The sequence below is a fragment of the Orcinus orca genome, chromosome 1 (genome assembly GCF_937001465.1).
Source record: "Orcinus orca chromosome 1, mOrcOrc1.1, whole genome shotgun sequence".
Classification (NCBI taxonomy): domain Eukaryota; kingdom Metazoa; phylum Chordata; class Mammalia; order Artiodactyla; family Delphinidae; genus Orcinus; species Orcinus orca.
In genome coordinates, this window is record NC_064559.1 from 51,075,506 (window position 1) to 51,102,517 (window position 27,012).

Consider the following 27,012-nt stretch of genomic DNA (forward strand, 5'->3'; position numbering starts at 1 on the left):
CTCCATCTCTGAGTCTGACCCCTCCATCCACTGGGACTGCAGCACGCAGCTCTCTGTCCCACGCACCACCCTTGCCCGTGCCCTCGGTTCTGGCGACATCAGTGCCCACGCCAAGCTGTACCTTGCCTCTCACCTCCTCAGCCCCCTCAGCTCCTGCTTCCACCCCCGCCACCCACTCACCACCTGCCCTGCAGCTATCCTCGCCTCCTCCGCCTGGCTCATGCTCTGGACCTCACCCCTCTCGCCTCTTCCAAGATTTCACTCCCGCGAATGTTTTCTTGTGTTACGGCATCATCAATTTCTCCCTTGTATGGGCTCCTTCCGACAAGAAAAAAGAACTACAACGAAGAAACCCCTTCTCTGACCCCAGTCACACCCCAATCACTCCCCCATTACCTCCAATTTCTTCCCGGCTCCTCTCTCTTCAGCCCAACCCAACCAGGCCTCTCTCTCCACTAATCCACTGACACAGCTCTCGCCAGGGAGGTCCTCGCCTCACACCACCTCCCCACTTGGCTGACTATGTTCTCGCTCTTGAAACTCTTTATGTTGGGGGACCTCTTGAAATTGCAATGGCCACTCCTTCTTAGTCTCCTTTGTTGGCCCCTGTGCCCCCAGCAGAGGTCTGGATGCTGAATGCCCCAGAGCTCAGGCCTCAGCCCTCTTCTCTGCCCACCCACTAATGGGCTCCTCTGGTCCCGAGGCCTGAACTACCGTCTATATGCTAATGACCACAAGACTTGTATCTCTATCCTGGACCTCCCCCCAGAACTGCAGACTCAACTGTCTACATCTCCATTCAGAGATCCAATAGGCACAGACCACTAAGTGTACCCTCCCCCATCTACTCCCTCCCCGCCCTGAGCCTTCCCATTTCTCGGCTCATAGGACCATCAACTACCTGACGTTCAGGCCCAACAAGTCCAAGGTCCGACCAAAGTCCTTGATCCTGCATAGTCTTCATCCAATCCGTCACTGAGTCCTATCAGCTCTACCTTTAAAATATTCCCAAACCTGCCCACTTCTTCTTCCATGTGCACACCTACAACTCTAGTCTAGGCCACCACCACCTCTCCTGGACAAGTTCCACAACTTCCTAATTGGCTGCTCTGCCTCCCCCTTGCCCTGCTGTAGCCACCCTCCACCCAGTAATCGCTCTAAAGCACCGATCTCGTGCGCATCACTCCCCTGCTTAAGGTCCCTAGTAGATTCTCATAATGCAGAGACTGAAATCTCCCTCCCTCCCACACCAGGACCTCCAAGCCCACCTCCTCTCCTGCTCCCCTCACTCCCAGGCTCTGCCACACTGGCCGCCTTTTGGTGCTGCACACACACCAGACTTGTTCCCTGCACTTACTAGTCCTTGACCTGGGTTATGGGCTGAACTGTGTCCTCTAAAATTCTTATGTTGAAGTCCTAGCCCTGAGTCCTTCAGAATGTGACTGTATTTGGTTGGACACAGCGTCTTTAAAGAGGTGATTAAGTGAGAATGATGTCACTGGGGTACAACCTAATCCAATATGACTGGTGTCCTTGTAAGAAGAGGAAATTGGACGTAGCCAGGAACACCCCCACTGAGGACCGTGGGAAGACCCAGGGAGAATATGGCCATCTACAAAACCAAGGAGAGGCCTCAACAGAACCAACCCTGCTAACGTCTTCATTGTGGACTTCCAGCCTCCAGAACTGTAAGAAGACACGTTTCTGTTGTTTAAGCCACCCAGTGTGTAGCACCTTGTTATGGCAGCCTGAGCAGACAGCCTGGGAGGCTCTCATCCCAGATGTCCCACCGCTGCTTCCCTCTCACCAATCAGGTCTCAGCACAGGGGCCCCTCCTCCGAGAAGCCTCCCCCAGCCAGAAACCCTGTCTAAACACAGCATCCCCTCTCCAGCCCCCCTCCCCCACCGCTTGGCTCTGTCTTCTTCAGCGACTCACCATCACACCTGAAATGATCTGTGTGTTTACTGTCTGTCTCCTGCCACTGGACTATTGTCCCCTTGAGGCAGGGACATCTCGCTGTATGCATTGCTGTACCCCACCCCTAGAGCAGGGCCCGGCTCTTTGGAGACACTCCGTAAATCCGGGCTGACAGACTGGCTGGCTGTCCGCACATCCGGCAGCTCCCCCTGTTCCCTCTGTCTCTGCACAGGCCGTCTCCTCTGTCGGGGACTCTTGTCCATCGTTCCCCCCCACTTACCTCCTCCCACCCTTCCCGATGGCGTGGAGCGTTCCCTCTCTTCCACCCGCACATCCTGCTCTCCCCCTGGGCCCTGGCAGGCTGCATGGCAGCCCTGTGCCCACCTGTCTCACAGCCCACTGGGAGCAGGGACTGCCTCTTCCTCCTTTGTATCCTCCAGGCTGGGCCAGGGTCTGGCGTCAGCCTGGTCCCTCCGTGAGCTAGATGCCCACCTGTTCAGTCGCTCTGTGCGGCTGTGGGGCAGTGTGGGTTGTGGAGAGCAGCTGCATGGTTTGGGGATGAAACAGGGCAAAGGGGGAAAAGTACTTCCCCAGGTTCCCCTAGAAAATGATTTTTCAGTGGGAAGTGCAGTAAAGTTGTTGAGTCTACGGTATCAGCTGCATAAACTGTGAAATAGACATAGTTCTTTTCTTTATGGGAGTATAAAAAATAGAACCAGAACTCTCTCGGGAAGACTAAAAATAAACCAGGCTTGTGGCTACAAGAAAGCCAGGGAGCAGCCTCACGCCCGTTGGTGGGGCACCACCTCGGGGGCAGCGGGCAGGGCTGAGTGGCTACTCCAGGCCCGCTGCTTGTGTGTGGCCAGCTGCAGAGGCGGACTCCCCTAAATTCAGGCCTGCAGCGGGGAGCCAGTGGAGGGCGGGACAGGGCCGGCTGAGGCACAAGGGGTGCACAGGCCCAGGCTCACCTGTTTCTCGTGAGTGGTCTACATCTTGCCGAGCTGCCTCCGTGGTCAGGAAGTGGAAGACGACCCACAGGGAGCAGGGAAAGCCGCGGAAGTGCGGCTGACTCCCTTGGCAGCCCACCCAGTTCACCTTGTCGGCAGTCAGAGCACCCTAAGGGACACACACAAGCGTGAATGCATATGCGGAGAAGAAAAAGGAGCTGGCGTGGGAAGTGGGGAGGGCAACTTGCAGAAGACTCCAGGTCAGCACAGAGCCCCAGAACAAATGGTCCCTTTCTCAGTTTATCACCTTGAAGGTGGCATTTCCCTTCCACTGGCGACACCCGTCAAAGGAGCAGTAGGTCTGAGAACCCGTGACACAGACCGGGTCACATCGTTACTCTAGCCTTAGCCTCCCCTCTGTAGAACGAGGGGGGGTCATCTCTAAGGTCCCGTCAAGCTTTGACACCCCACACGTCTGTGAGGTTCTGCACCTCTCCTGGCTGACGTGCCCACCTTTGTGAGAGCAGGAGCCCAGAAAGCTGCCCCTGGACAGAAGCGTTGCTGAGGAGCACAGCACGCCAGGGAGCAACAGAGGGCTGGAATTAAAAGCTCTCTCACCGGGCTTCCCTGGTGGCACAGTGGTTGAGAGTCCGCCTGCCGATGCGGGGGACGCGGGTTCGTGCCCCGGTCCGGGAAGATCCCACATGCCGCGGAGCGGTTGGGCCCGTGAGCCATGGCCGCTGGGCCTGCGTGTCCGGAGCCTGTGCTCCGCAACGGGAGAGGCCACAACAGTGAGAGGCCCGCGTACCGCAGGAAAAAAAAAAAAAAAGCTCTCTCACCACCGGGGTCTCACAACTGGTTCTAAATCTCAGCCCAACCACTTACAGGTTGTATGATCTTAGCTTATTTGACCTCTGTTTCTTCATCTGCTAAATGGGGATAATATCTGCCTTCCACTCATGCTGCGAGGATTAAATGAGGTCTGTACAGAGAGGGCTCAATAAACAGCAGTTTACTCGCTCCTAATGGGAGGACCTGACCACGATCACTGCCTCCTTCCTGAGTGCAGGTCGGTGACAGAGGTCAGAGGTGACAGGGTGAAGCCCTTCCACTCCCATAGATATCAAGCATGAGGTGGAGATCCTCCTTAGCCCTCCCACACTCACCTCCTTCCTGCTGTCCAGGGCAGTTTTAAAGAAACCGTAGGGAATTTTCTTTCTCTGTTGCTTTTTGAGCCAGTCACTCATGGAATGCAGGAATTTCTGGACCGAGGGCTGGCCAGGGAAGTACTATGGGAGCGATAAGGGGAGAGTGAGAAATAATTCCCCCAGAGTTCCGCAGTCCTGGGGAAGGCCGGGGGCCAGGCTGAAGTGGGCCGAGGCATTTTTTAGAATGTTCCAAGACCACCGGGAAAACATCCTGCCTAACACCCACATGTGGGTTCCTCACTACCTTTGCTCTGGAGCACCTGCGAAGGCGAGGGGGAGGGGTGGGCAGAGGCGCTCAGTGGGACCAGGCCCTCAAGGCCGCCCCCTCTCCAGGCTGCAGGCTCCAGTTCTGACCCGACCACACGCTCACTGGCAGGGAGGCTGAGCACCTTCCTGTGTCGCTGCCCAGGGCTGCTGGGACCCCTGGGCCACACGGGCCTCTGTTCAGCTCATCTTCTGACAGAGCAGCTGACTCGCTAACTGACCAGCTGGGCGAGGCTGGCAAATGGCCTTTCATTTGTATTCCACGGGCTGCCAATGGGGACAAGGCAGTGCAGGGGCTTGAGCCGAGATCCAAATCTTGACGGGAACTCCCAACAGTCTCTGAGGAGCATGAAAAGCCACTCTGACAATAAGTCAACTCAAATCGGATTAGTATCAGCACTTTAAAACCACAAGGACTCCAGGGACGAGGATGGATGCCTGTGTGCGCACACCGCACCGCACGCACAAACACACCCAGGGTGGGGGGAGGAGGGAGAGAGAGGGCTGCAGTAGCAGAGCAGGTCAGATAAACCACGAAGGGGCAGGTCGAGAGGGCAACACAGGAGGAAAACCAGCAAAGAAAAGCATTTGTGAGAAGAAGGGTGCTGCAGACAGGAATGATCCCTAAACAGAAAATCCTGCCAAGGGACCCAGTCCTCTGAGAAAGTCATGGCGTATTCTTATCTCCAGGCTGGACACTGTCCCCCAGCATAAGTGGCTGGAAAGAATCCTGTGCTTTGACACGCTCCCTCTTGGTCAGCTCACACGGACCTCTGGGCTCTCAACACGAATTTACAGCTTCAAGTCAGCGTTTCTCACTGACCTTCACCCATCGTCCTGATTTGGAAGGATGACGCCCTCTAAGGCCACGGTGTCAGGAGGAAGGATGAATTAAGGGGCTCTGGACTACAGGGAGTCACCCTGCGCCGGGAGCAGGGAAACCCTGGTGACCACACGCCACCCAGTGGCCAGTCCTGCCAGCCGCTTCCGTGAGGGAGCAGGGAGATCCCGGGCTGGGCCGCCGGGCAGTGCCTCCCAACTGGCCATACTCACAGTTGACAGGTCCCTAAGGCTGAGCAGGCAGAGTGAGCTCTACTCACTCAGCCTTTCAGTGCTCCACGCACGGAGTGCATAAGGGTGTGGGTTAGACGAGACGTAGGCGCAAATCTCAGCTCAGCCACTCACCGGCTGGAGGACCTTGGACAAGGTGCTTTACCCCTCTGGGCCTCCATTCCCCTCTCTGTGATGGGATAATGCTAGCACCCACCCCGTGGAGTCTGTTCTGAGAAATGCAGATAAGCTAAAACGCAAAGGAGTACCTTGCAGAGTCGGACACCTTGTCAGAGCTCAAGAAACGGTAGCTGCTACTATTATTGCTCCTCAGGATAAAGCTACCCAGGCAAGGGTAGGGCCAGAATACTCCGCAGCCTCCAGGGGCTGTGCTGCACAGCAGATGCCCCTGAGCCCGTGCCCCCCAGCCCTCCACTTTCCTCTCTGAGGGTCCTGGCTTCTGGCAGGGAGGACTCCTTCACCCCAAACTCAGTTCCAGCATTGCTGAGGGCAGAAGCTCGGCGGGCACCACGGAGAGGGTGCTGCTTAAGCCTCTGCCCCGCTCGGGCATTTCCTGGGTCTCATTCTTTTCCCTCACACTGGCTGCAACAGTCCCACTGGAAGCCAAACACAAACGAGCTTCGAGTCCAGCTGAGAGATACAAGCAGCACATGATAATTCCCCTGGGATGAGTGCTTCAGAGTGGATTGGACTGGGGGGGTAAGGGGACCCCTCTCTGCTTCCTGGGGCCCCGCCTCACGTGTCAGGCAGGAGGACAGCACACAGAACTACTCGAGGACTTTTCCCCTCTGAGCCTCTGGGTCAGCCACCCTGGGCCTCGGCAACTTGAGGACCCAGCGGCTCACGAGGCCTCTGAGGAAAGGCTCTATTATCAGACTGGGCTGAAGAACAGGGGCCCAGTCTGCGTGGAACATCTGAGAGGGGCTGAAAGCTGTCTAGCCTTAGACCGGAACAGCGCTGTGACAGCACTTGCCACCTCACAGGGTCCTCGGTGCAGCCACAGATGCCCGTCACTAAGCCAAGTGGACCAGAGGGCCAGGCCTGGTGAGGAGGGAAGAGGGACCAGGCTGGCGGCAGTTCCTGAGGGAGAGGCGCAGACCACCCCCAGAGGTAGTCCCAGCTGCCCGCAGACCTGCGCCAGAAGGAGGGGCTCAGACCTGGCTCCCGGGGGCCAAGGGTGGCTGAGTCAGCAGTCAGCCTCTGAGGGGGACCAGAGCCCGCACCTGACTCAGCAAGTCCTCGGCAGCCAGAGCGTCGGGATTTAAGTAGGGCAGCACTGGCAGTGGACCTGCAGCCGCAGAGAAGGATGCAGGGAGAGAGGAAGCGGCAGGTGCAGAGGGAAGAGGCAGCCCACATCTCACCTTGAGAGACGAGCAAGGAGCGTGGCAGAGAAGGGGTACAGGCTCTAAAGCTGGGACCCCGGTTCAAATCCTGGCCACGACACCACCAAACAGGAGGCCTAAGGCACATCACTTGAGCGACCTGTACTTCTTAAATGGGGGTGGCACCTGCCACCCTGCGGCGAGATTAAGAGGATTAAATGCCTGACACACATCAGGTCCTCAGTAAGGAGGAGCCACACTTGGAGAAGTAGCCATGCTGGCAGGAAACTACAAAGGAATAAGGAAGGCACGGCTAAGGCCAGGGAGCTGCGTCAGACTTTGGCCAGAGTCTGGGAGGGAAAAGAGGAGATTCAGAAAAGCCTTCTTTCCTTCACTGGGGTCCACGGGTCCTGCTTTCCCAGTGACTGCGGCAGGGAGTGAGGCTGCACTCCAGGCTCGGCCTGAGGTAGAGGACTCAGGCAGGCAGAGCCAGCTGGGAATATCCCCAGGGCATCAGGCCCTGGGTCCCACCCACCCCCCTGCACAGGGCAGGGTGAGGGAAGGGGGTTGTCCCTGGTGGTACGGGAGGAGGGCGCAGACCGCAGGGTAGCAGCCCATAGTAGACTGGGACAGCCGCGGGTCCAGGTGTCCAGCCCGACCGCGAGCTCCTGAGGGAGGGGCTGGCCCGGCGCCTGCTTCAGGGATGCGCACTGATCCCATGTGGTGTGGGGCTGCCGGACAAGGGAGGGCAGGGTCCTGCTCACCTGGGCCAGCACCGCCATGAACTTTTTCAGGGCCACCAGGCGCTGCCCCTCCAGGACAGAGAACTTGGACACTTCTACCTGGAGGATGTAGTACAGTGCAGATTCCAGGTCAGCCATGTAGATCTTGGAGCTAAGGACCCAGAAGGAGCCAGGGAGAGAAAAGAGTATTAACCATGGGGCAGGGGCTGGGGAGAAGCACCCAGGGCCAAAGGGAGAGAAGAGGAGGCACTACTGATGGTCACAGAGTCCTGTGAGTTAGCACTTGGGGTTGGGGAGGGAAGGATTGGGAGTTTGGGGTTAAAAGATGCAAACTATTACACATAGGATGGATAAACAACAAGGTCCTACTGCATAGCAGAGGGAGCTATATTCAATATCCTGTGATAGACCATCATGCAAAAGAATGTCTGTCTGTGTATAACTGAGTCACTCTGCTGTACAGCAGAGATCGGCACAGCACTGTAAATCAACTACACTTCAGTAAAAAAATAAAATAAAATAAATAGGTTAGCACTTGGCTCTGCCAGTAACTACCTGTGTTATCTTGGGCAAATTACTTAACTTCTCTGAGCCTCAATTCCTTATCTGTAAGATGGGGATAGTAATAACTTGCTCACAGGTAGGTTGCTGAGAGGATCAAACAAAAGCACAAATGTAAAACTCTCAGCAGCTCCTGGCACAGAGTAGGGTTCCCCCTCTGCAGGTCCAGGGCCAGCCTCTCCCATCACTCACTAAAGGTGTTTTTATCAGGCCACTAGTAGAAGGTTGAGCTTCATTCTCTGTTCTGAACAAAGATCCCTAGGGACAGACAAGTAGACCAACAGGGGCACACCCACACAACATGGCTCGAGAAGCTGGGTGCTCTTTGAAAGCCCAAGGGTTTGCTGCCCACCAAGGCTGAGAATGGGGCTGGGGAGAAGGGGAAGTGGGGTTTTACGTTTATTTTGGCTGACGTCCTTGCAGCTGCCAGACCCTGGGCATCAGGGCTCCATCTTGCACCTCTCGGGCTGACCCCAGCCCTGGGGGAAGGGCTGCAGGCTCCCAGCTGGCTGCTCCACCCCGTGCCCATCACGCTCTTGTGAGATCTGGGCTCAGGGTCCTGAGGGAAGGGCTGCTTCTCTACCCCTGCCTCCTGACCCCTAGATTCTTGCCTCCTTCTATGGTGGCCTAGCTCTGGGGGCTTGGGCAACTCAACCCGCCTCTCCGGCCTCAGTGATCTCACCTGTAAAATGGACTCCTGCCCCACCTGCCTCCTGAGGTGGTGGGAAGCCAACGAGGTCAGCTGACGGGGTGAGCACTGTGGCCACCTGCGTTTTACCCTCGTGCCGAAGTCCCCTCCCTCTGCTCCACTTCCATGTCCTGGGGCCTCAGTTTACCTCTCCGTTCCTGTGTTATGCCTTAAGGAGTGGCCCCCTGACTAGAGGAGATAATGGACGGAAGTGCCCAGCAGAGCCTGGCACATAAGACTAGAAGTGTCAGCCATAATAGCAATTTGAATGATCTGAATAATCATAATTTGAATGATTATAATGAGCATACCCACCTCTTACTTTCTCTTTCCTTCCCACCTGATTTACTACAAACCTCTCCACTAGCACTTTCCACCCTTAGAGTCTCTCGTGTTGGGATGCAAAATCCTTCCCGAAATCCAGTGACCCTGCCCCCAGTTCTCTCGTGCAGCCCCCTTGTGGAAGCCGCTCTCTGGACTCAGCTCTGAGCTGCCTGGTCAGCCATTTCCACGTGGTACCATGCTGGGGGCCAGAGCAAGAGGTCTACAGCCCCATCTCCCTGCCCAACAAGCAGAAATTCTACCACCAGGGCACAGCCAAGGAGCCTCAGAGAGAACAGTTACCTCGTGCTGACAACTGTGCATGATGACACTGGCTATCTTGAAAAGTAGTGAGCTTCCTGACACCAGAAGCATTCAAGTGAGGTCGGGTGCCTTCCTAGAAGGGATGCTGCTAAGGGACTGTAAACTCTGGGCAGGGCTTGCATCTGCCCTGCAGAAATAACTGCTTGGGTGGGAAGTTGTTTTGGAGGCTGCACATTATCCTTCCAAGCTGATTCTACTTGGTCTTGAATAGAGTTAAGCTTAAGGAATGTGGGCATCGGAAAGTATGCATTCCATCATGAAGAACACAGTCAGCAGACGCTGCCGCCTCCGCACATTTAAGACTCTCCTGTGCGTGGCCAGCGGCCGGGGGCCCCCATAGGCCAAGGCCAGCCCTCGGGGGGTCTGGGCTCAGTATGACACGTGCCAAGCTTGTGACAAGGAACAGAGTGTGGAAGGAAGGGGGGCGTGTCTGTGATTAGAAGAGAGGGTGAGGAAGGGAAGGGAAGAGGAGGCCCAGGAGTGGCCTTACGGATCTGCAACTTTCCACACGGTAGGGGCTATGGGTCTAGAGGTGTTCGGCGCAGTCGGGGTGGGGACAGTCTCGCTGGTGTCCCTGGAGAACCTCTTCAGGTACATGGTGTAGAAGAACCTGGATTCCATAAGCCTGTGAGGGAAGGGAACCATGGGGGAGAGGCAGTGAGCACGGAGGAACAAAACCCCAGAGCTAACTCGTGGCAGGAGAGGAGGCGGGTGGCTCACCTGACAGGAATGTTTATTCAGAAATATTTGAACCTGGATCGGTCTTATCCTCAGTGAGGTAAAAATTGGGGCAGCCCTGCCTCACGTTAACCTTTCTATTCACTGCTCATGCTGTGGAAAGCCTCTCTGACACCAGTCTGAAGTCAAAACCCACCTGGAAAAGCGGCTGGGCCCGTGAATTCCTCAACCTGCCTCGGAGAGGTGGGGAGACAGGGCACCTTTGGGGGCAGGAGGGCCCTCTGGGGACAGCGCTCCTTCTGGTCACGGACCGGACGGTGGGTTTGACGACCCTCCCCAGAGACCAAAGCTACAAAGTGGCACGTGGCCTCAAGGAAGCTCACAAGCTTGCTCCAAGGTACCAGAGGTGACATTACTCCCCAGGGAGGTCAAGGGAGTTTGATACATGATTTTTAAAAAGTAGCAGCGACGACCCCAAACCACGACATTTCTGACGATCCTTTTGATTTCTCTCTCTCGTCTCATAAAGAGGAGTCCTCAAGGGCAGGCGGCGCCTCCTGGTCAAGGGCCCTGGAGGGAGGGATGTGAAGACCAGCAGCGTGACGGGACACCCCAGGGGACCTGGCACCGGGAAGCACTGCTTTCCACTCCACTGTCCTGGCCCCATGTTTACAGACGAGCAGGTGGCTAGAAGCAGCGTCGTCACAAACAATTTTCCCCTCCGCCAGCTCCAAGAGAGGAAACAATGCCTCCGCTCCCCACCAGGACCGGCACTTCCTGCCCCTCCCTGTCCCCGCGGCCATCGTCCTGCCCCCCCCCCCCACCGCCCCCCGACAGCGCTCTCTGACGAGGCCTGGCCCAGTGCTGCCAGGTGACTGGGGCCAGGTGAGGGCGAGTGGCCGCGCTGCCCAGCCCTGGTGCAGGAGGGCACTAATGGCTCTGAGGAGTGGCTCACTGGACATCTCAGGCCAGCCTTGGTCTCCCTGGCCCTCGCACTCCTGCCTGCAGGGCTGGGTGGACATCAATCATCCGCCCAGGGAGGGCACTGAGGCACCATCTGGCACCATTCAGCAGCGGGAGCCTGACAGAGGGGCTGCGGCTGGCCTGATTGTTCTCTCTTGGCATTTCGGAACTGGCTATTGTCTGGCTCCTAATGAACTTTTCTGCAATTAGAAAACCAAAGGGAGGGAGGGTCAGGCGTAGCTGAGCGCTTGCCAGGCACTTGCAGACTGCCAATGAGTCTGTCTGTGGAGAGAGGAGGATGGGGAATAGGGCCAGGGCCGCGGTGGGGATGGGGCAGAAGCGCCAACGCTGGGTGTTGAGCACGCCGGGGACCTGAGGCTGAACTGCTGAGCTGGGGGCAGCGTTCTGGGCCCGGACTCCTGGCTGTAGCATGCCCACCACCCCACCCACCGTAGGCAGATATCTGCTTCTCTTGCAGAGGGTGCCCATGGACTCCTCGGAAGACTCACAGGAGAAAGAACCCGTCAGCCCCTGTGAAAGGCTGGCAGCCTCTCGAGGCAGGAAGAAAGGAGGAGCGCGGGGAGAGGGGAGAGAGGGGGCAGAGAGACACTCACACGGGGATCCGTAAGGAAGAGCCATTCCGAAACAGCAGGTAGCAAGATGGGAAGGTGGTGACACCAAACTCGTTCACCACGTCATGCTGTGTGTTGAGGACCCTGCGCACCACTATGCCCCGGCGCTGAGACAGGTCCAGAGTCACCTGCAGAGACAGTGAGACACTTGGTGGTGGGTAGGCCAAGCCACTGGACAGAGGGAAGGCCTGAGCAGGCACCTGGTGGCAGCTGTGCTCTAGCCAGACTCGAAACCTTTCCAAGAGTAGACTATCGTGATGAGTGAGAGCCTCCTGCCGCCAACTACATCTGCCCTGCTGTAAGGAGTGCAAATGCTGCCTGCTCGGAATGGTGCGGACCACACATCTTGAATCCTTGAGGACAGTCCCAATTTGGTGTAATTTTCTTTCCAATGAGAACAATTTGTAAAAGGCATAAAAAGATGTGGTTTTCAAAAACACACATGCACCCCAATGTTCACTGCAGCACTATTTACAATAGCCAGGTCAGGGAAGCAACCTAAATGCCCATCAACAGACGAATGGATAAAGAAGATGTGGTACATATACACAATGGAATATTACTCAGCCATAAAAGGAACGAAATTGGGTTGTTTGTAGAGACGTGGATGGACCTAGAGACTGTCATACAGAGTGAAGTGAGTCAGAAAGAGAAAAACAAATATCGTATATTAACGCATATATGTGGAATCTAGAAAAATGGTGCAGATGAACCTGTTTGCAAGGCAGAAATACAGGCACAGATGTAGAGCATAAACATATGGACACCAAGGCAGGAAAGCAGAGGGTGGGCTGAACTGGGAGATTGGGATTGACATATATACACTAATATGTATAACACATAACTAATGAGAACCTGCTGTATAGCACAGGGAACTCTACTCAATGCTCTGTGGTGACCTAAATGGGAAGGAAATCCAAAAACGAGTGGATATATGTATACATATAGCTGATTCACTTCGCTGTACAGCAGAAACTAACACAACATTGTGGAGCAACTATACTCCAATAAAAAAAGTAAATTAAAAAAGTGTATGTATCTGATATTTGGAAGAAAATAAAAGTGGTTTCAGTTTTGTTCTGATATTTGTAAGACTTTCTGTCTATATTCCAAATCGGAAAAACATACTTAGACGTGACGGTTTTATTTTTAGAAAGGATTAAGAAGGAGAAATATACTGTTAGGTAATATTTATTAAATAGGTATTATGTTCTGTATATAGACTGTTTCATTTAATCTTCAAAATAATACTTACTATGAAATAGGAACAATTACTAGCAGACCAAGCCAGGTGGTGCAGTATACCATGGCTGCTTGGGTTTAAATCCTGCCCCCCCAGACTAAACCTCTCCCAGACTCAACTTCCTTACTTGCAAAATTGTAATAACAATACCCACCTCCAAGGGCTGTTAAGAAGACTGAATGGGTTAATTTTATAAAAGTGCTTCTAACAATGACTAGTAAATAGTTATGTACGTAAGTATTTCTTTAAAAAATAAAACTCCTATCGTATAGTAGACGCAAAAACCGAAGCTCAGCAGTGAAATCATGTGATCAGGTCACTCATGTAGCAAGCGCCTGAGCTGGGCTGTCAATCCCAGATCGATCTGCCTCCAGAGCTGGGGCTCTTGGCCACTGTGCCCTCCTGACTCTCAAACTAGCCATCCCTGGGCACCTCTGCATGGACACGGGACCAGTGCCCTTGGTGACTAGGGGAATGGGGGAGCGTAGGAGGAAGAGCTGATTCCAATGAACATTTATCAATCACCTGTACAGGCATGACGCCAGGCCTGGAATGGGACTCCTTCAGCAAAGCTCCCTGGCCATCCCACCTCCATGCTTCCCCTCTCGGGGCTGAGAGGTCTGGAGACAGCTCAGAGCGTTCAACTGTGCTTGGGGAGTTTCAGGAGGAAAACCATTCGGAGTCCACAGTGGTGTTTAATTTCATCCCCTCTCTCTCTATCTCCTTGCACTGCCTTGGAACTTCTCCCAAGCACCGACCCTGTCCCACCTCTGCATCTGGGAAAAACCCAGTGGCCCGCGAAGTCCATGAGGCAGCGGTGGAACGGCAGACTCTCTGCATCAGGCCGGGGACGGATCTTTATAAAGCACGTACTCTGTGCCAGTTACTCATCCAGGCTCTTCCTCTAAACCGCCTCACTTGATGTTCCCAAACATACTCTGAAAAAGGTAACTGTCACCACTTCAAAGGTAGGGAAACGAAGCTCAAGAAAGTTGAGTAACGTGATCACAGACACAGCACATAAGTGATGAAGTGGAGATTCCAACCCGCCTGATTCTGTTATCTGCTTCACCTGGGAAGGGACCCCGTTTCCTCAAGAGGGACTAGAGGCTCTCTGATGTTCCCTCCCCCCCAGATTTTTGACTCCAATTCTTTGCGGGCAAGGTAGTGTGGAAATAACACAAGCTTTGGAGGCAGACAGACCTGGTTTGAAGTCCTGCTCTACCAATTCACTGGCTGTGTGATCTTCGACCTGTTATTTGACCATCTTCGTTAATTAGAAAGATCAGCAACTACGTGTGTCAGCAATCTAGCGCAATGCTCAATAAACAGCAGGTGTTATCATTCTCAGTTTCCACGAGGAAGATCCAAGCAGACAGAAAGGTCCAGCTCCTACACTTCCCGTTTCCCCCAGCAGGGGTCAGGCCAGTGCTGGGCTAAGAAGGGCACAGGAACAGCCCTGCTCTTGGGCTCCCTCCCAGCGGCTATGCAGGAGCTGTGGGACCGTGCAGGCAGCTCACCTCTCTACCCAGGTAGGAGCCTTCCCTTTCAAAGATCAGGGCCAGGTAATCTTCATCATTTCTTGCAAAGAATCCAGTAATCTCCTTCAGCCTGCAAGAGACAACGCTGGCAGTCACTCTCTCTGTGGTGGGAAGAAAGCAAAACTGCCGGCGACAGCAGACGTGGCTGACCCAGTACCGTGAATGCGGCCACACACACCTCCTCCTCTGTTTGCACACAAGACTTCGAGGAAGTCTCTCCATGCCAGCCCTCCAGTGGGAGTAAACCAAACCCTGAGTCTCAAAAGACGCTCTCTGCCTATTACCGAAACCTGGTTCTTCACTTCACCCACCTATTTGGGTTGTTTTTTCAGCATCAGGAGTGTGTACGGGCAGTCTAAGGAGGAGACCGGGGGAGGCACGCTTTGAGACCAGGTGTTTCTATGCTCTGGGTAAGGCCCAGGCTTAGAGGGCAGTTTTTATTGGTCCCCTAAGAAGCTGGTGTTTACTACCCATCAGACACAAGCCTTGGTCTGTGCTAAGCCACTACCAACTGGGAGATGTGCTTTTCCCACCCCTGGAGCAGGCATACAAAAGGAACTAAAGAATCAGAAAGTCCTGGGTACAGGAGATCTTAGAAGCTATCTAATCTTATTTTAAGATTTCCAAAGAATCAGAAAGTCCTGGGTACAGGAGATCTTAGAAGCTATCTAATTTTATTTTAAGATTTTAACCTCCTTATTTTAATACGAGGAAACTAGGGCCCCAGGACGAAGGTGGAAATTAATAAGAAGGCAAATCTTATTATTCTCCCCAAATCAAAGAATTAAGATACAAGCTGTTTTAAAAATGCAGAGTTTCAATAGAAAACAATTGCATGATACAAAAATGATTTGTTCCCTTATTTCAATTAAAAGCAGAACATCATTAGACATGTACCAGGAGACAACAGCCTCTACTTCTGTCCCCAACCTGATGACCTATTTCCCTCCTCTGGATCCAGTGATGGGGCAGTGGTTACCTCCAAACAGAAGGCGCAACATGGGGCCAGTGGAGCCCAGCCCAGCAACAGTACAAACGCCATGCCAGAGAGGTGGGGGCCCGAGTGTACCCCAGTGGGTGGATGGTCACTGAGAGCCCCTGGGGTGGGAGCAGGTGGCCTCTCAGGCAACTTCCCCAGACCTCCCCAAGGCTGGCAGAAGAGCGAGCCCACAGACGGCTGGCCATGTAACCCGCGCCCATCCCGTCCATTCCCACTCACACTCTGGAAGAGGCAGCCCACCTTCCACCACAGGTCCCCGCCTCCCCCCTAAAGCTCTCTAGAAGGATCACTTTGAGAGAGGCTGGCAGGTTTACCTGGCTGGTTGCTTTTGAGATCTTCTGGGCTGAAAAGGCACCATGAGGGAGGGTGGGTGTAAGAAAGAGAGAGAGGCAGAGACAAGATCATTGAGAAATGGAAGAAGGAGCGAGGTGTTTCCTGGAGAGAGGGGGTCTGGCTGTGGAACCCCAAACCAAGACCATATACTCAGTCCAGGGGCTCCATGAGGCCCTCTGGGAGGATGGAGAATTGGGAAAGATGATAAAAGAATCATTGTGAGTTGGATTCAACACCAACTGACACTTGGAAACACAGTCCCTCAGCAGGGCCTCGGCTTTCCAGACACCAGCAGACTTAGTGTGGGCGCTGAAGCCCCAGTGTTTGCCTCCTGAGGCCTTCTCAGCATCCGGAACCTTCACTGTGTTCTGTGGCTGGGCGCCCTCTAGCAGCCCCAGCTGGTACTTGGATTTGCTCCTTCTTGGCCCCTTAAGGTGGGCTTTCTCCTATCCGGAGTTCTCGTCCAGAAGGGCAGGACCTCGTGTTTTCAATCTACCTGTCTCCCTCTGTGGGAGAGTTAGAGTGAGACATCATGCACCTGTTTTCCTAGAATGGAGGCGATCCTGGAAGGCTGCCGGGCAGGTAGATAGATATAGGGCACCAGCCACCTGATGCTCTGCAGCCCAGGGAGGAGAGTCACCTCCCCATCCCCCGGTCACTGCTATGGCTCAGGAAATGAGCACCTTCATTTTACAGGGCCTTGTGCTTCTCAGTCCCCCATCCCCTTTCCTCTAAACGGCATCTGGTCTCCCTTTTTCCTCCCCACGCCCACCCTCTCAGGGACCCTCCCTGGGTTAGATCATGTGAAATCCAGCTGCATCCCTCCGATATTCCAGGTTCTGAGAAGCAGCAGCAGGTATGACCCAGAGAACCCCTCCCGTCTTTTCCTTCCCACTGGGTGGGATGGGCCCTTGCATCCCTGTCAGCCCCAGGAAGTCAGGGCTCCTCAGGTAGGACCTCCAGCAATGGGAAGCCCTCCACCAGCTGCTCCAGGCAGCTCTGGGCTCCGGTCCACTGGAGTGTCCACCACTCAGGCAACAGGAAGAACCAGCCCGGTCCCCAGCCCTGCTGCCCCCACTGTCCTCTCACTGCCAGGCCTGCCATCCTGTCACACTGCCCTGGGCCTGCCCCAGCCCCAAATACCTGGCAGGCTCCAGTGGGGGACAGGCGGAGGGCCACGTGTCATTATGGGACTCCAGGGCATCAATGAGCCTCTCCCGCAGCATCTGCACGTCGGCACCAGCCACTGTAAATGAAGATGGACACAGGCAAGGGGCGTGAAGAGAGGAGAACGAATCCCAGTGCCCTTGTCAGCTTGCCTCGTGGAAGCAAAGGGCCCAGGGCATGAGCTCAGCAAAACAGAGCACATCTCAGTCCTCCTCTGTATGAGGGGCGGGGGCATCCCACCCCTGTGGTCCTAAGCATGGCAGGGGGACCCATCCCTCAGGGCAGGCGAGAGTCCCTCAGACCTGGCCCTGAGGGCCCTCCCCACGCTATCTGGCTGCCCCTCTGCGTGTCAACCCCACTTGGACAAGAAGGGCTATTCTGGGAACGTGTGACCCTCCCTGCTTCCCGGATGGGCCCAAATGGAAGGGCTTCTTCAGCCTTGTTTTCCCAAAGGCATCTTCCAGGCTGGCTGGGAACGACATTTCCAGGAAAACACAAATTTGTTTGTGGGGACCTCCTCACCCTGCAGACCTTGCTGGGCTCTCTTCACCCCAGGAGAAGCCCAGGCGAAAGAGGGGGAGAAAGATGCTAACAGCGCCAATGAGACCCCGCGAGCTGGGACACCCACCTGACAGTGTAGCTCCTGAGCCGGTCTTGGAAGAGGCCTTAAAGAACTGGAAGCAAACACACAGAAAAGAGTCAGTGGAGCTAAGAGCACAACACCCGCGCCAGTTGAGCGCTCTGTGTTTGAGACCCAGCTGCTTACTAAACGGGGTGACTTTGGGGAAATGACTTCACTTCTGTGAGCCTCAGTTTCTTTATCTGTAAAATGACAGCAGGCGGTCTCTGCTCTTGGAGCGGGACCCTGGCTCCTCTCCCTGGTGTCCTGCATCTGATCCCCACCCTCACAGCCCTGGAGCACCCCGGGAAGCTGCGGCTCGGACACCTGGCTGAGGGGGGTCTGTTTCTACGAAGTGCTGGGACCCGGCACATAGGGACTAGAAAATAGTTGCTCTATAAATAAGTGACGCAGACCCATCCGAAAAAATAAAGTGAAGTCACTTCACACCCCCCGCGCACACCCTGGACAATGTTAGCTGCTCTCTGAGGCGATCTGTCCTGGTTCCTTATCTTGGAAAAGGGGCAGCGAGGCTCATGTCTCTGGCCACCGAGGACTCCCAGCCTGGCTCAGCAGACACTCCAGAAGGGAGGGGTGTCCAGTTTGGTTCTACTGAGGGGTGGGCTTGAGCCCCTGAAGAAACAAGCCTTATTACAGATGGGCCAGTTTAACTCTCTCCCCATGTACATGACACCCAGGCCCAGTCTGTTGCCTCCTTGGGAGAGAGGACAGAGAAAACAGAGGACAACTCCTTAGAATCTGAGCTCCTGTCTAAGCGGTGGGAGAGCTGCCAGAACTCTGGCTTGAGCTCTCCTGGGCTCAGGAGGTAACAGAGTTCAGTTGTCCTGACAGATGGCCACTTAACTGCCTGGGGGAGAGCCTGCAGTCTGGGAAGAGGCCTCCTCTTGAGGTCCCTAACCTCGGGGCTACTTGTAGCCACCTTGGGCCTCTGCCGAGTAGCACAGCTGCTCGGCCTCATCCCAAGCTGGTGGCTGAATGCAGGCCCTCAGGTCTACCGGACCTGGGTTCAAGGCCTGGCTCTGCTATGCTCTTGCTGTGTGACCTTGGGCACTCTATTAACCTCTCTGAACCTTCTCATCTTTAAGATGAGGACGACACCATCTACCTTGCAGAATTGCTGCGAGGATTCAATGACAATACACCCAAAGTGCTTGGCACTGTACCTGGTGCACACAGTAAGAAATCAATAAATGTTAACATTATCACTATTATATCGTCATCAGCCCCTTCCCTCGTTCCTTTGAAACCCTAGGAAACACGGATCAGCTAGATTTGTCGGTTCTAGCCATTTGTAGGCAGAAAACTGAAATCTGGAGGCCACCTGCCCCCCTCATCCACATGAACAACAAAGATGCAGAGGAGCCGCCCATCTCTCCCCACCTGCAACCTTCTCCCGCTACTGCTGACCTCACCTGGACCCTGTGTTATTCTCTCTCTACTTGGAGCATTCATATAAACTTTTATTCTGGGTGAAAACCAGCCACGGACACATGCCACATATATTCATAAGAGTGTTCTTCGCAGTCACTGAATACATTTTGAATGAATAAAGTATACGCTATCCTTACGCTTGTAAAAACGAGCCGAGTTTTCTAGGACTGACATGAAATCAAGTAGATAAAGCATGTTAAGGCATTTATGGGCTGACACTGTTTCTCAGGAACAAAATAAAAGACACACCTATTTGAGGTTTGGTTTGCTCACAGATAATAACCCAGAGGATGACCTTTACAGCTGCAGTTATTCACAGCGATGGTGCCCTTGTACAGACAGAACAGACTTCAACTTGCTTCCACAGGCATAAAAACATGACTGACGTCTTGACGCCTTAAGCCATGTGGCTCTCCACGGCTACAGTTGTTACTGTCAGCCACTGTAAAGTAGTGTGGTTGACTCTTCTTCAACCAGCAGGTCTCCAAGATCTGAGCAGGTGCCTTAGGAAAAGGGGCTGGCATTACTTCCATCAAAGGGCGGCCTCCCCAGACCCCAGCTGAGCCTTCTGAAGGCCCCAGCTGTGGGCAGTGGGGAGTCAGACAGGAGCCTGCAATAGGGGAGTGCAGGAATTCCAAGAGCTCCCCTCCTTCATGAGGTACAGGGCCACAGGGAAGGCCCCCTCCTCTCTCCAGTTACTTCAGTCACGCAGCCTTCCCTTCTGTCCCCAGAAGCTTCCCAGCCACCTTCCAGAACAATGTCACCAAGTGAGGGCTGGTTCCCATACCTCACACTCTAGAGGAACTTTTTCCTATCAATTAATCTCTCTTTCATCTTTCCCCTTGTCTACCAGCTCCTTCCCTATGCCTGCAAATAGGTTCGGATCCTCCTAATCTAAAGTTAAAAAAAAAAAAAAAAAGGACACGAAGGGATGGACGATAGGAACAGAGGCTTCTCCAGTTGCTGCGTGTCCCACTTCCCGGTGCTACCAAATTTCTCGAAACAGTGTCTGCCCTCAGTCCTCTTCCTTCCCGCGAAGCTGGCTGCGGCTCATGCCCCCACCGCTCAGCTGGGACCACTCCTGGAAAGCTCAGCTGACCTTCTCTTTGGCTGGTCCAATGACCTTCCAGCCCTTCCTGCTCTCTCTGCAGTATCTGATGCTATCACTGCCTGTTTCTCCCCCCTCGGCCAGGGTTCTTTTTTTGTGCCACATCTTCCCGCCACTCTCCTTCTTTGCCTTCATGTCACCACCTTCCCTTGGTTTTCCTGACACTGCCCGGGCCTTCATGGCCACCTTCACAGCCTTCCCCTCGCCCTTGTCCCAGCCTTGCTCTGGACTCCTCTCCTGTGCCATCTCCTGCCCCCAGTTTCTCCTCCAGCCACGTGTCGGACCATGGCACTCTGCTGTTTAAAAAGCCCTGGGAGGCGCTGTCACAAACGAGGGGCTCAAGCTATGCTTTTGAATGAATGAGTGAATAAATGGGTGAATGGACAAACCAACCCATTGTTTGTCTCCCTTGCTGATGTCATCTACCTTGTCCAAATGGCTTGTGACCTGAACCCCGTCTCAGGTCCTCACCTGTCTTAACTTGTTTCTTCCAGGTGTCAGGGCAGCCCTCCCCCAATACACACACACTCTGCAAGACTGAGTCACCCCTCCCACAACCTGTTTCTCCACCCATGTTCCTTCCCTCACCCAGTGATCGCCCTCCTCCCCATCACCCAGACCAATGCCTGTGGTCTGTGAACTTGACCTTTGTGATATCTCTTCTACAGTCCTTGAGACCAGTTGCCTTTTCTAGACCAGAGCCTACCACCTACTTCCTGGGCCACTACAACTGTCTCTACCTGTCCCCACCTCATGCCCTCAGAAATGGTCATATGCTCCATCTTTTCAAATGATAGAGCCATCACCCTCACTGCCACTTTGTTTGGGTTTCTAAGGGACAATTCTGGTCTGATCATGTCCCTCCTCCTCAAAGCCCTTCCACGACTCCCTACTGCCAAGGAATAATGTCCAAACTCAGAGCGTTCGAGGCCTTCCAGGATCTGCCTCCACCCACACTTACCTCCCACTGCCCCGCCCCCATTCCCTACATTTCAGCTACAATGGACTTGAACCTGCACTTCCCACCCATCCACCTCCCACCTCTGCAAGCCCCACAGTGCCTGGCACAGTGTCTAGGACATGGAAACACTCAAAGGACATCTGTTCAGTTGAACAGAGAATCTCTACCCTTTGATCAGCTTGGAAGCTCATGCAAAAATCACATTAAAATCGAGTCAGGGCACGTTTTTGTCCCCTTATTAATCTGCATCCTTATTAATTCAGCTGTTGGAGGCGTGTGCCCTACCCAAGGGAAAGGGCTACCACTCCTTGGAAACAGGCAATTAAGACTCCAGCAGGGAGTTTCCTTTCCTCCAGAAGCGGTCAGCACCCAGTCCCTTTCCTCTCAACACCTGACACAGGAGCTTCTGCCCTCCCCAACCGTGGAGTCCCTGGAATCCTCCCTGTGTCCCCAAAGGCAGGTGACCAGATGGCATTGGGCAGGTCTTTACCAACCTATCCAGGAGCAACTGCCTTCCTGGGGGCCAAATAAGGCTAAACAGAAAGCACGCTTTGTAGTGGCAACCATCAATGGCACTGAATCCAAGCTTTCAAAACAAGTTTTAAGGAGAGTGACCTCCAAATCCCTACAGTGAGCCTGCGAGGATGCACAAGCTTAATCGTTCCTACCTTGTGGACCGTCAGCGGAGGAGAGACCTGGCAGAGGGCAGGTGACTGCTGGGAGGGGGGCCTATCTCCTTTTTCCAGAGAGAGGCAGGAGATGTCTTTCTGAGTCCTGTCCTCCTCCCTGACATCTCACAAGAGCCAGAAAAAGTAACAGCCCTGACGGTACTCCCCACTCCCAGCCTTGAATTCAAGGACTTGCCAGCCCTGGGCTCCCTCCTTCCAGGGTCCTGCCTCAGCCCCGCACAAGAGCCTCTGCTCCAGCCAGACCAGCCTTCTCAACTCCCCACATTGTTCCACCCACATCCTCTGCTCTCACATCCTACCCGCATTCCTCCTCTCTCCCAGCCAAACTCCACCCACTCGGAAGTCCCCCTCCTTCGGGAACTCCTCCTCCCCCATGAAGTCCTCTTCTGATGTGGGAAGGAAAGAACTCAGTGACCCCAGGCAAACTCCCCCAGCGTTCACCATGTACACATCACTCTCTGCCTGTCAACTAGCTGGGAGCTCTGAGTGCCCTTGAGCGCAGCGCCTTCCTGTCTGGCCGCCCTCGCTTATGTTTCTGGCCATGGCCTACAGGTCTGGCTTCTCCATGATGATGAGCACAGTGCTGTGCCCCGAGCAAATATTCACTCAACGGCTGCTGATGGATGGACTGCCTCAAATGGGGTATCACAGAGGGGCTACCACGAGCCCATAGGGCAACAGGAAGGAAGACAACTAACATTTATGGAACTTTGTCTTGGCACTCTCACACGTAAGACCTCATTTCATAGTTGGCAACAATCCTATTAGGTAGATATTATCATCCCATTTTTCAGACAAAGAAACTGAGGCCAGCGGCTAGGGCATTAAATGACTTCCCGAGTCACAGTAAGCAGGGGAGCCAGGATTTGAACTCGTGTCAATTATCTCCTCAGAATCTTGCAAAGGGAAGACTTCTGTCCTCTCCCACCCAATGCTGCTGCTTCCTGTAATCTTGATCCCAGCCAGGCCTTTGGCTACAAAGGGTCCTACTCCATTACCCACTGAGGGGCACTCCTGCAGCCCACTGGCAAAGCCTCTACCCCTGAAGTTCCAGCCTCTAGGTCCCCAAGCTCCAGCCAAAACCAGCTTTAAGCTACGTTTCCCTCCCTCCCCTCTGTTCTCTTCCAGATGGGCACCGGCTCCAGTTTGATAGGGCCCTGACACAGCTGGACCGCCTTGCAGGGCCAGTTGTTTGCTAAACAGGCTGGGCTGGTAGAAGCTCACTGTTTGCTCACGGAGACAAGGCGCAGGAGGCAGAGGAAAGGGACAATGACACATGTTACTGGGAGTGGCCATACTCTTGTACGGGCCTGTCCCCGTCATACCAGCGACACTCTCTCCCCCTGTTCAACACGTGTCCTCATCTTAGAGCTCTCAGCCTTGAAGGGTGGGAGCGAGGACAGGCTCCAGTCCCCAGGAGATGGCAGACAGGTACAGGGCCATCTCTCTGGCCTGCTGGCAGCCAGGCCCACCTCTAGGGTGTACTGCTTCCCAGGGGGTCCAGCCACGCAGCCCACAAGCACACCGGGCTCTCAACGGGCCAGAATCTCTGGAGATCTGGAATCTGAGTCGTGTTTTCCAAACACTGGAAGTAATCTAGTGGTAAGTTGTAAAATCAAGTTAGTGAATCACAGCCAGTACTTTTTAAAAAATACATAGAACAGAAAATAGCATGTACTGCACTTACGAAGAATAGTGTTTTATGAAACACTTGTTTTAGGGATAACAGATACAAACCAGCTTCTGGATCTCACTGTAAATGTTGTAGGTCACGGTAACAATGTTTGAAAGCCACTGCTTAGGGCCTTAGAACAGAGACTGATCAGGAGCTAGAACCACTTGCACCCTGGACCAGAGCCCTAAGGACAGGGCACAGAGCCCCTCTCCCTGCTGAAACTGAACTGCAGCCTCCTCAGGAGAGGCTGGGAGGGCTTGGCCGAGCGGAGGTCACGACACTGGTCTCTGGAGCTCGAAAGAAATGCAAAGGTCACTACCAGCCCAGCTCAGCCCAGCCCAGCCAGATGCCGCCAGTGTGAAGGCAGTTAAGGAGCCCAGCTTAGGGCCCTGCCAGCACCCCTCCCACAGCAGGATGGGCGGTTGAGGAGATGATTAGTCACTGGGGGCACTCAGGCTGTGTGTGCTGAATGACTCAGATAGGTGCTGAGAAGCTTCTGATCTCCCGACATACCTGGGCCACCTCCTTCCAACCCCCCGAGCCCCAGCCTCTTTCAGACAGAAACAGAATGTCCCAGGCACCAGCCCCCACCGAACCCCCACAGGATGTCCCGACCTGGCCACGGGACCAATGCCAACCCCCTTCCCCTGTGCAGGGACTCCTGCTGCCACATTGATCTTCCCCCAGCTTCCCACGCGGGGCTGCTTGCCCTGCCTCAGCAGAAGGAACAGAGGGCTCCGTCCTCCCCTTGGAGAGTAATTTTGAATATTTTAAGTTACACATCTTGGGGCCAAGGATAGGACAATGGCCCTGTCATGGAAGCCTTTTACTTAAAAGAGACAGTTGACAAACAATGTCTCCGCTGCCACCTCTAAATGAGACGGCAGTAGCTGTTGGCTCAGGACACTTCCCCAAGCCAGCTGAATGGGGGCTTGGGCCCTGACCCTAAGTGGTAACAGGAGCGTGGGAGGGAGCTCTCCGGGGCTGTGGAAACCCTGAACGCAGCAGGATTTCACTGGCCATGAGAACAGAAAGGTCACATGGAGTTAGAGCTGGATGTTGCTGGAGGAGCCTGGGGCCTTGCTCTCCAGATGAATTCTCCTGGCCTCATCAGGCTCAGATATGGTTCATGGTTCTGCCTGGCAACTGAAGCCCCTGAACTCAGAGATATCTTGTTGCAGGGACAATGCTTGGCTTTTCAGTCTTCAAAGGCATTCCCTGATTATTCTTTTTTTTTTTTTTAAAAAAAGACACATTCATTCAGCGTCATGATCAGACTATTACATTTAGCAATCAACAGCATGGGTGCAAAAAAAAAATCTATATTAAAACCCTTTGTTGGAATGCTTTACACTTTCCACAGAACAGAAACTAAAATAACCTGTTATACAATTAGTCACAAATACAGTCCTCGAGTGTTTTTGCCCATACACATGAGCATTGTCTAAAACGTGTCTTCTTTGTAGCAGCTAGGCCCTGCCACCACTGTGCTTGGCTGAGCTCACAAATCCATTGTAACCTGTAGCTTCCCTGTCACTTCCCTGGCTTCCTCTCCTGCTAAGCTTTGTTTCCTGGCAGTAATCAAAACCTTCTGCCACTGCCACAGCTACTGCTGCTGCTGGAACCACCACAGCCACCTTGGTTTGGGGGTTTGGCAAAGTATTGGCCTCCACCACCACAGGGGCCAGAACTTCTGCCTCCAAAGTTTCCTCCAAAATTTGAAGATTGATTGTTGTAACTGCCAAAATCATTGTAGCTTCCACCACCTCCAAAATTGCTTCCATTGTTACTAAATCCATTATAGCCATCCCCACTGCCACCATATCCACCACCACTGCGGCTGCCACCAAAGCCAGCTCGACCACTGAAGTTTCTTCCACGACCAAAGCTGTCATTCCCACCAAAACCCCCTCCACGACCACCACCAAAGTTTCCAGAACCACTTTGACTTCTTTGGCTGGATGAGGCACTAGCCGTCTCTTGCTGAGATAGGGCTTTCCTTACTTCACAGTTGTGGCCATTCACAGTGTGGTATTTCTGAATGACAATCTTGTCTACAGAGTCATGGTCATCAAAGGTTACAAGAGCAAAGCCTCTCTTTTTGCCACTGCCTCGGTCAGTCATGATTTCAATCACTTCAGTTTTCCCATACTGTTCAAAATAATCTCTTAGGTGATGTTCTTCAGTGTCTCCTTTAATGCCACCAAGAAAAATCTTTTTCACAGTTAAGTGGGCACCAGGTCTTCGAGAATCTTCTCTTGAGACGGCCCTCTTTGGTTCCCCAACTCTTCCATCCACCTCGTGTGGCCTTGCCTTCATGGCCGCATCCACCTCCTCCACAGTGGCACACGTGACAACCCCGAAGTCTCTGGAGCGCCTGGTGCTTGGATCCCTCGTTACCACACAGTCTGTGAGCGCTCCCCCTGCTCACGATGGCTCCTCAGACTGTCATCGGTTGTTTCAAAAGCTCAAACCTCCGATGCAGCGCTTCCGCAGCTGTTCGGGCTCTTTGGGTGACTCTGACTTAGACACGACGGCAGTGGAGGTGGGGGAAACGTCGATGATGCTTACTCGGTGGCGTCCACGGGCAGAAAGGAGATCTACCGAACGTATCTCCTGATTATTCTTAGTGGCCACAGAGGAAATTGCTTTTGTAGATGCCATTCTGGTGGGAGCAGGCTAATTATTTATAGGTGGAGAGGGAGATTTTGATTTGGATTCTTTAATTTGGAAGAGAACTAACTGGATTACGGCTGGGCCTGAGCTCTGGGGAGGGTGCTAAGTATAATGGCACAGCCTTGCTGCTCTGGGCTTCCCAGAGCCTCTGATGTGAGAGCCTTGGAAGTTGTCCAGATGTGAATTAAGTGGCTGATGCCCGCGGTGGGCAGGCTGGCAGGCAGGGCCTCATCAGAGAGCTCGTGCTACTTGCAGCCAGAGGCGGGGTGACAGGGCCCTCGCGTGTTGGGTGTGATGTCTCCCGTGATGGAGATCCCTGCTGCCTGAGGCACTGGGCTAAGGCTCTCCTGCCAGGTCACTTCTGAGCCTCTTGGGTTCAAGGCACTTGCCTGATGAGGATGAGGTTGGCCAGTTGTCTCAGGGGACCTTTTCTGGGGGACCATGAGACCCCCTGAGTCTGATCCTGCCTACAGGTGGGTCAGAGCCTAAAGCCTGGTTTCACAGGGTTTAGATCAGCCCTCTAAGGCTGGGAGGTCAGGCGGGAGAGGAATTGATTGGAAAGAGGCCCCTGGGAGCTGGGAGCTCTCACCAGCTCAGGTGATGATCAGTTCTCACAGCTACAATCTGCCCATCCCAACACAACCACACACAGCCCCTTTTCCTTATAATGGGGAGCATGTGCCAGACCAAGTGAGCCTCTTTCTTTTCTGCCTCCCAGCTCACATCCCTTTCTGCCTCTAAAAGAGGTACATGCTCTAGGGGCTGTGATTTAAGCAGGTCAAGCCCAGAAGCCTGGGAGGACACCACAGAGCCCAGCAGTCAGGCAGACACCAGGGAAGCATGGAGCAGCTGACAATGTGCTCTGACAGCACTGCCCCCGAGCCCGCTCGCCCCTCCTGGTCACACAC

At 54.1% G+C, this 27,012-nt stretch overlaps 1 protein-coding gene and 1 pseudogene across 1 annotated transcript in view; both read right to left on the reverse strand.

The window, feature by feature from the left end:
• The window catches only part of QSOX1 (quiescin sulfhydryl oxidase 1), a 41,418-nt gene that overhangs the window by 4,750 nt on the left and 9,656 nt on the right, over positions 1-27,012 (reverse strand). The window contains exons 3-10 of the mRNA XM_004269846.4: positions 17,553-17,598; positions 16,901-17,003; positions 14,404-14,494; positions 11,623-11,768; positions 9,858-9,992; positions 7,495-7,624; positions 4,032-4,154; positions 2,887-3,034 (exon numbers count right to left, since the gene is read on the reverse strand). Coding sequence (XP_004269894.2) covers positions 2,887-3,034; positions 4,032-4,154; positions 7,495-7,624; positions 9,858-9,992; positions 11,623-11,768; positions 14,404-14,494; positions 16,901-17,003; positions 17,553-17,598 — 922 coding nt within the window. The remainder of the gene's footprint in view (positions 1-2,886; positions 3,035-4,031; positions 4,155-7,494; positions 7,625-9,857; positions 9,993-11,622; positions 11,769-14,403; positions 14,495-16,900; positions 17,004-17,552; positions 17,599-27,012) is intronic.
• Positions 17,571-27,006, reverse strand: LOC125961646 (heterogeneous nuclear ribonucleoprotein A1-like; annotated as a pseudogene).